General features: G+C 41.9%; 1 protein-coding gene across 2 annotated transcripts; it reads right to left on the reverse strand.

Moving 5' to 3' along the window:
* Positions 1 to 3537: 3537 nt before the first annotated feature.
* Positions 3538 to 8485, reverse strand: emc10 (ER membrane protein complex subunit 10). 2 transcript variants are annotated; one of them, XM_054759486.1, is made up of 8 exons: positions 8325 to 8485; positions 8128 to 8194; positions 7655 to 7767; positions 7453 to 7566; positions 7157 to 7341; positions 6934 to 7027; positions 4867 to 4964; positions 3538 to 3766 (listed from the first exon to the last, which is right to left on the reverse strand). In XM_054759486.1, exons 1-7 carry the CDS (start codon positions 8445 to 8447, stop codon positions 4878 to 4880), a joined length of 783 nt encoding a protein of 260 aa, XP_054615461.1. In that variant the 5' UTR covers positions 8448 to 8485; the 3' UTR covers positions 3538 to 3766; positions 4867 to 4877. The 2 variants fall into 2 exon arrangements, with proteins under 2 accessions (XP_054615461.1, XP_054615460.1); XM_054759485.1 differs by lacking the exon at positions 4867 to 4964.
* Between the last annotated feature and the right edge of the window lie 430 nt (positions 8486 to 8915).

Below are 8915 nucleotides of genomic sequence, written 5' to 3' on the forward strand. Positions count from 1 at the left end.
ATTGAGTTAGTAATAGAAGTACTCCTTCATAAATGTAATTAGTTACCAGACAAATTAATTAATTCATTATTTTAAAAAAACACATCAACTATGTCATAGAATTGGGATTTAGTTGGGATGTTTCATAAGATTAAAGGGATAGTTGGGATTTTTTGCCCATCAGCAGTGTAGTCCATCCACTGTGACTTACCCCGCTCTTGGTCCCATGAGCCCAGTTCTGGTGGGATTTCGGTGATGAGAAATCCCAGTAGTAGTTCCAGTTAGTTATTTTGCCGATGTCAGATATGCCGATATTGTCCAACTCTCAATTTCCGATGTCAACCGCTACCGATGTGCGTAACATCACATACCGTATCTCCTGTCGTGGAATTAACACCTGTCTGGTGTGAAACGAACGGACACAGCATCAGTAGTTAGCTTCCCGACAGCATCTCGCGTAAGCAAACTACTGCGTCTGCCTGCCGCTATTTCCGCATGTTTTTACATTCCCGCTCCCCACAGACATATGAATGAATGAACATCGGCAAGTTATGCTCTCAAAACGATGTTATAACGGGCAAATCTATCAATTTATCCGCAGGATTTGAGGCATCTCCACGCTGACCCTTGCCACATGCAATATGTTGGCGACGTTGCCGTACAGCTCTACATGTATGTGTCTATGAGCTACCCCACTCACCATCAGCGGTCTTTTGCAAACCCAACACGTCCTGCCACCCCCAACACGAAGCAAAGCATCGGTTGCGTGTTGACTGTTATGGCAACAGCAATGTTGCTTGTGGCGCTTAAAGAGTTGTGTCGGTTTTCATTGTAGGGAAAAAACCCGATACCGATATTGACCGATATTACATTTTTGTGGCAACATTTTCATCCCTACTTTGAATGTATTGAAATGAAATAATGAGGCATTTTGTGATGACAGCAGCACGTGTTCCTTCCAGCATCCACGTACGACAACCATGTGTCCGTGTCTCTCGGCTTCCTGGTAGACATCCATCAGTGTCCACGCTGGGAGCCCCCCCATGATGCACCGGGGTTAGTGCTGAGCGTAGAGCGCCGCATAGCACACTGGTAGAAATAGTGAAGACTGCATAGAAAGTAAAAATAAAGTCTAATCACAGCAAGAGTCCGGTCTCCCTCTGTGATGTGACCTCTGAACCCAGCCGGCGGAGGAGTATCTCTTTCCTGTCATCCGGCATTGTCACCTGCTTCCCTGTCCAGGTGGCGGCGGGAGAGTTCATTGGCGGCTGTGGTTGCTGATCGGACGGGCCACAGGGTACCGAGGTGTTGACGATCAGCGCCGAGCCTCCCGAAATAAACGTCAAGTATTTGTCACAGTTGGACAGGCGCACTAAAAACAGCCAGGCTCGCTGGCATAAAGGCAGAAGGATACGCAGAGTTGGCGGCAGGATTTTCAGACATTCTCTTTGCAGAGCTGCTGTGACCCTGAACACACACACAAACACACACACACACACACGCTGGAGTATAAATACACTGATGCTGTAGGATACGTGCACATTCATCAGTCAGGACTAGTTTGATGTCATCAAGTTCCATTGAAGCGTTTAAAATTTATCAGTGTTTGGACTGCCACCATTTTTTTTTTTTTTAGATTTGGTGCTACCTACTCCCCCTCACTCACAAACACATTATGATGGGACAGTCTATGTAGCCTGTCATCAACTTTTTCTGGTACTTATGCAACTTTTAAGTATGATTTAAATAAAGGGCCAACAGAAAATTAGCTCCAGGCTGCAAACGGCCCCCAGGCTGCACTTTGGACACCCATGCTCTACAGCAGGGGTTCTCAAATGGTCTCAACCTGGGACCCACTTTTTTCAATATTTTAATTACATTTTTTATTATTTTTATGCTTTTATTTAGGAATTTTTATTTTAAATAATTTTTAAAGCTTTTATTTAAGGCTTTTTTAGTTTTTATAATTTTGCACTTTTGTCATTTTTATTATTTGTTTACTATTTAAATTTTTATAATTGATTTTCTTTTACACATTTGCCATTTTTATTTCTATTATTTTTATATGCAGCAGCGTGTCCATTGTTGTGCACGTGTTCCACAGCGTTTGCACGCGCGGTCGCAGAGGCTGCTGTGGAACACGTGCACAACAATGGACGCGCGGTGACACAACGGGAGAGAAAGTAACGGCGAGCGATTGCCAGGTCTGATTTTGTCAAGGTGGCGTTTTGGTGACGCAAATGCTCTTTTGAACGCATATTGTTTTGAGACGCAAACCTCTTTACTAAAGTGGCCCCACCAACTAACCGGAACTACGTGTCACCTCAGCAAAATCCGACCAGAACTGGGCTCACAGTACGAAGTGGGGGGTAAGTCACCGTCGATGGACTACACTGCTGATGGGATGTCATACAACTTCATGTCTCATCTCTTTGTATTTTAATTACGTTTTTTTTACACTTTTTATATCATTTATATTTTTTTATGTTTTTGCTTTTATGTAAGTTATTTTAATTTTTTGTCATTATTTTGATTTCATTTTTTCCACTTAACTCATTTTCGATTTGTATACACTGAATTATTTTTTATGCTTTTAAGTCATTTTTATTACATATTTTTAAAGCATCTGTGAGTGCTGAGTACAAATACAAGGTAGTATCGAGCATTATTTGCATATTAAAAGGTTTCGGGTGCTTATTTCCTGGTAGTGAGGCACATCCAGGCATGTTAAAAAGTGATCTTTAAACTAATTTCAGTTTACATGTGTGCTGTGTTTACAGCAGCAGTGTCTATCAACTATTGCCACTGAGGGCTGCATACTGAAACATTCATGTGGAGGGTGATTTTTTTTTTTTTTGTAAAAAAGGCTAAAACCAATGCAATATGCTAAGAAGTTATATGCATATTTAAAAAACAGCTTTGTTACATTATGTGGAAGTGTTTTTTTTTAGTAATTGTATCATTAAAATGTGCAGCAGGCAAATAAAATGAGCTATGGTCTGCACTTTGGACACAGAGTGAAGATATTATGCTATACTAATATGTTGAGATGAGCATTGTGAGCTAGGATTATTCCATTTTCTTGTCAAATGTGTTTTTAGAAAAAAAAAATGTCCAACTAATTGAACCATTTTGCTTTATTTGGGTTTTAAAGCATTGCTTTTCCCTCCTTCGTAAAAACAATGTCACCAGAAGATTACAGCACTGACTCAGCATCCAATCAAGACTGTTGTCATGCATGTGCTGCTCACAGCCACTAGGGGGTACACTTAGCAAGTATCTGAGGCCTGCAATGATGCTGATAGGTGTCATCATGCTTCACAATTTAATTTATTTCGTAGCTCTCATCATTCCAAGCAGGGGATATTCAATCTGGGCCTAAAGTAAACGAGTCAACCTGCTGTTTTGAATCCTCAGCCTTCTATCACTCACCAGCTGGAGTGACGAGCCTGTTACGTATCCCAGCTATGTTTAGTTGCATATCAGCTCTAAAATTAACACAGTTACGACGAGAGCCGTCACGTTAGCACATCCTGAGCGGTAAACACCTCAATCAGAGTCGGTAATAAATACTTTATTTTCCCGTCTTCACAGCACTTTTTAAAAGTCCACTACAGCAGTTGAAAATCATTGCAAAAAAAAAAAAAAAAAAAAATCAATCACGTGTTTGCAATTCGTCACATCATCGGCCGCCTCCGTTGGCAGCTCCGCCCCCGGCTCCGCCCCCTGACTGGTCCTGAGCGCCTGACATCATCAGGAAGAGGACGAGAGGCACGATGTACATCCACTGGCAGAGACAATAACAATAAAATAAATACACAAATAGGGAAGACTTTTACAGACTTCAACAGGAAGGAAGAAAGAACACATGCTGAACAATCACGTTAGTTTCTTGCTGTTTTAGTAAAGACAGCCAGGATTTCCACCTCTTCACTGCAGAGGATTGGCAATGAGTCTGCAAAAGCAACATCTAATACACGGGGAGAAGGAGCGGAAAGAAAAAATAACAAAAAAAGGGGACTTTATTGAGTCAAACAGCTGATAAGTTAGAAAGTACAGTATTTCCTCAAATAGTGGCCCCAGCTCTCATAGACGCCGTACCTTAATTCATCATCAGGTGTGTAATCCAGTGTTTACCAACCTTTATAGAGCCAAGGCACACATATTTTACTTTAGAAATTCTCACCGCACACCACCAAGACTTACATACTTTATCTTATTTGAATTTGTATTTGCTTTGTTTTAATTAAATACAAAATAAATTGTAAATAAAAATAAAGATGGACAGACAGGATGCACCTTCTTCCATTTAGTGCAAGCCATGCCATTGTTCTGCCTGTCATTACATGTCTCTGGCATAAATGCATGGACAAAAATGCATTATTTGTTGTAAATCAATCATTTTCAGGCCAATTAAGTGAAATCGGATAGTAAAAAAAAACAAAACACACCTGATCTCTCAGGGCACATTCATTTGCAGTGGTTGGGAATCACTGGTGTAATCCATTCCATCCTTCAAACATGCAGCAGCTGCAATTACCTTTACTCTGTCTGACACCACCATGTGTGCTGCATTGCCAACCAAAACAGCAGCACCCAGTGAGTCACATAAATAGACTAGAGTTCCAGCAACTTCTGTTCATTCATGTATCCAAGAAGCAATCTTATTTGTATTATTTGACTCAATAATACACCAAAATGATATTTTATGACTATTACTATTATAAAAAAGGCATTTGTAAAAACATATAAACATCCAATAAAAGTCTAGTACTATCTGGGGTTGAGCAAATACACCCGGCAGCCACTAGATGAGGGAATTAGGCTAACTTGAAAAGGAGAAGGAAGAGGAGGAGGAAGAGAAGCAGCCACAATTAAGCACAGTACTTCAGCGGGCATCAGCTCTGCTCTCTGCCTCCCCCTGCTGGGGGCTGTGCCGAATTGGTGGCCATGAGGAAGATAGCGCCTCCCAGTATCAAATACCACTGAAACACAGCACAGCAGCACCCGGGTCAGCACAAGTCACTGCACAAACAGGTCCACGAGGAGCAAGCAGGCAAACTCATCAACAACAACAACATCAGACACAGCAACAGACAGGACAGCGCCACCTTCTAGCAACGGTACTTCTTTCTTTTGACTCTGCTTACATAAACTAACAAATTATACATTTAGCATCGTTTAGAGCACAATTGTGGCTGTTAGTTGGTAGCGTTTCAGCGTTTCACCACAGGACAGCAATCTAATTGTGGCTGTGGGTAACTGGTCATGATGCATGTGCATGTTATTTTTATGGATGCTGTGGGAGACAAAAACATGAAACTAAAACCGCGTTTTCATCATTAATTCGTTCCAAAAGGTCGGACGAAAGCAGAAACGTACTTTTTCCACGTAGTAAATAATGTAAACCCAATTAATCTGCTCCAGACACCCAAAAATATTAATACTTACATTTCATAGAGAATAATTATAGAAAGCAATGTAAAATAATCATGAGGAGTGGATAGAACTTATTGTTGATGGGGACTTCTTAGCAAGATTGAAATCAATACTGTTTCTCACCGTCTTTATCAAAATGCTGGCACTCGCAACTTTCTTTGGCCCCATGGCGGGTTATTTAGCAGTCACACTAAATAGAAAATGCGTAGGGTGCTTTGTTTGGGAACTCGATTTCACAGAGCGATACAGTACGGAGCAAACGTACTAGTACGTTACATGCAATATTGTACGACAACTGAGGCAAAACTTTGACAAAAACCAAGTCATACGAAAATTGGGGTGTACGAAAACTGAGGTTTGACTGTATGTTTAGAAATTCAAGTCAACTTTCTTCTGTCGTTTCCTCTGTTTTTCTTCATGTGGGAGGGGCCCACGGCAGCACCCGTTGCTCGTTGAGATGAAAAAGTCGTTAGATTTGTCACTAGTCGCTTTTTTGAAAATGAGATTCTAGAGGGGTCTGGATATTCACAAAGTCGCTGAGTCAAGGGTGTCCAAAGGGTGGTCCATTTGCGGCCCGCGGCACATAAAAGTAAAATTCAACAAGAAAACTAAACAAAACAAAAAACAGAAAAAGTAGTAATTTTACAAGAACAAAGAAAAAAGTTCTAATCTAAACAAGAAAAAGTTGTAATTTTTTGAGAATAATGTAATATTATGCGAAATAACATCATCTTTGTAGCATTTTCACATGAAGTAGCAAGTTGAAAAGCCATAATATTGTGACAAAATAAAGTTGTAATTTATGGACAATTAGGTTGGTGAAAAAGTTCTAAAATTATGGGAATAAAGCCAAAATATTACAGCAATAAAGTCATTATGAAAAGAAAAATTACAAATATTATTTAAGAAGAAAGTATCAATGAATGTAAGAACAGTCTTTCGCCTACATTACAAAGCTGAGATGCAACAATAATATTAAAAAAAAAATATATATATATATATCGTCTTATTCTCTGGCAGAGCAGGTGCGCATGAGGTGTGTTTATTCTCTGGCAGAGCAGGTGCGCATGAAGTGTGTTAAGAAGCGGAGGTACGATATCATCTACTGTACGAGGTTGAAACGACAAGCTACCTGCACAAGACAGTCCCAATGTAATGTGTTTGTGAACTAGGTCCAACAGGTAGCGCCAAATCTATTTGTGGCAGCCGGACTGTATGGGAAACAAATCAAACAACTGTCAGGAGCTTTTTGCTGCATAAATAAAATATCCCTGTGGTTGTTTTCAGCATTTGAGGAAGATTGACTCTGTGGGACGAGGCAGCGCAGAGGGAAACCGGTCTCTGAGTTTTTAAGCAAACTGAAAGAGGAAAGAAGGCAAAGCTCTGAGGACTGCTGCTGCATCCTAACACGTGTTGAACACTAGTGCACTGAAAAGGATCTAAAAAGGCCTTTTCATTTATTCATCACCTCGCTGAGCACTGAGTGACGTCTCATGGCAGACTGGGACCACTTACATATTTAGCAAAGAAAGATTTCTGCTCCTGTGGATTCTTCCCTTTTTTCTCCGACTCCTGCTCCATGCGCTCCAGGAAGAGAGCCGTCTCAGGTCTGCAGAACAAATTGCCAATTAGAGTTCAAACAAAGCCCCGAAGAGACGCAGCGTCTCAGTCAGCGCTGAAAGCCACTTAAACACAGGCTGATGATGAAAGGCGGGGAATAAACCCAGCCGGGACCGACCCGGGCGCGTTGACGGGAGCCATGACGCTGAGCGTGGTGTTGAAGACTTCCAGATCCACCTCGTCCTCCACCTCGGCACCCCTGCAGGCTCCTGGTATCGTAACAATGGAGATTCCGATGAGGTAGCCCGACACGTCGGTGTGGAGGGTGATGATGTCGCTCAGGTGGGACTCTACCATGGCACACTGGGGATTGATTTGACATCAGTCATGAATATTAACGACCAAAATAACATAGTTCCAGTCTACAAGTTGTCATCCTAGTAATTAGTGCATGTTCTGGCTTGAAATACATACGGCTCTGACAAAGGCGGTGAGGTAACCTTCCATCTGCCGCTCCGTCTGTCTGTCAGCCTGCAGGGACACCCGAGGCACTCGGATTCGGTACAGACCGTCCACTGACGCCACTTCCTACAACAGCGATCAGAAAACAATGCACTGATCAGTTTGCAGTCATCAAAAATTTAGTCAAGTTTGTTTGACGGCTAATGTTATTCACTTTCAGCTTGACTCTGTCCACTTCAGACAGCTGGTTCTGACTTAGTGACACACTGGGCTCCCTCCCGGCTCGCAGCACCAGAGATCCACGCACCTGGAACTTGGCGAAATCATCTGGAACCAGACCAAGATCACGCGAAATTTCAACGCAAAGTGGACATATTTAATGGTACGTTCAAATGACGGTGACAGTTCAAACGTGGGGAGGCAAGCCGAATGGATGAGACATGTCATAGGCCAGTGATTACTTCATTCCATTTAACAGACGCCGAATTTAAAACAGGACTGCAGACTTTCTTAATATATCCCCCAAAATGGTCCCGTAACAGATGGTAAGTCAGTTCCCGATTGCAGCAGAAAATGTTTCAACTTTTAGATTGACGTTTGGTGTAGGGCTGCTTGCCCACCAATACTTGCTTCATTACGTGACGTAAAACAAATAAAACAATACTGTAGAACAGAAACTATTCTCACCAACTTCAAAAGAATGTTCTAGAGGCAAGGAGAAGTCATTGAGTTCTGCGTCCACAACATCTCCAACCTGAGAATGAAAACACTCGTGTTAGCATGCTAGCAAAACACGGCTAAAGCTAACCCATCGGCTAAAAAATGGAGCGTCCGCTTCATTCAAGACGATATTTATACTTTTAAAGACGACACGTCACACGTACCCTCCTCCCGTTGTTACACCGGCCCAAGTCGACGCACATGAAGAGCAAAGCAGACGAAACAACTGCTGCTTGAAATGATAGTAAAGGCTTCATTTTGTTGCTGGAACGGGTACCGGTGGCCATATAAGCAACGGCAATGCCGCAGTCTAACTCTTTCCTGTTTGGTCTTTCACAATAACAGTCTTTAAATTAAATAACACCGCACGTCAACACGTCTTTATTTCCGGTGAGAATCGAGGCGAGAAGAGCAACAGTTAAATTATCAATCTATGTACATTGTTAAATCACTGTGTTTGACGTTTTACAACTCTATGTTAAGGGAACGAATCCAAATCATAATGCTGTCGATTATTCGCGCACTTCCCTTTTTTGGACAACAGAGGGCGTTACGCGATCAGATAAAGGCATCAACCTCATTCCACCGCTACCACACTTTCTATAATAGCACGAATGTATTTTTTCAACAGCAGAAGCCTAGATATTTATTTGCTGCGAATGTTGCGCTTGCATGTCAAGACGAGATTGTGAAACTGCACTGATCTCAAAGCAGATATGACCCGCAAAGGCCAACAGTCCACACCTGGCGTGACG

The sequence above is a fragment of the Dunckerocampus dactyliophorus genome, chromosome 18, assembly GCF_027744805.1.
Source record: "Dunckerocampus dactyliophorus isolate RoL2022-P2 chromosome 18, RoL_Ddac_1.1, whole genome shotgun sequence".
NCBI lineage: Eukaryota > Metazoa > Chordata > Actinopteri > Syngnathiformes > Syngnathidae > Dunckerocampus > Dunckerocampus dactyliophorus.

Bases quoted from the DNA above. Each gene is read 5' to 3' on its own strand.
- emc10 (XM_054759485.1), bottom strand. From the start codon at position 8,447: ATGGCCACCGGTACCCGTTCCAGCAACAAAATGAAGCCTTTACTATCA. The intron at 7,567-7,654 runs GTGAATAACATT...TCGCTGTTGTAG, and splicing joins TGGACAGAGTCAAGCTGAAA to GAAGTGGCGTCAGTGGACGG. The intron at 7,342-7,452 runs GTATGTATTTCA...ATCAATCCCCAG, and splicing joins TCACCGCCTTTGTCAGAGCC to TGTGCCATGGTAGAGTCCCA.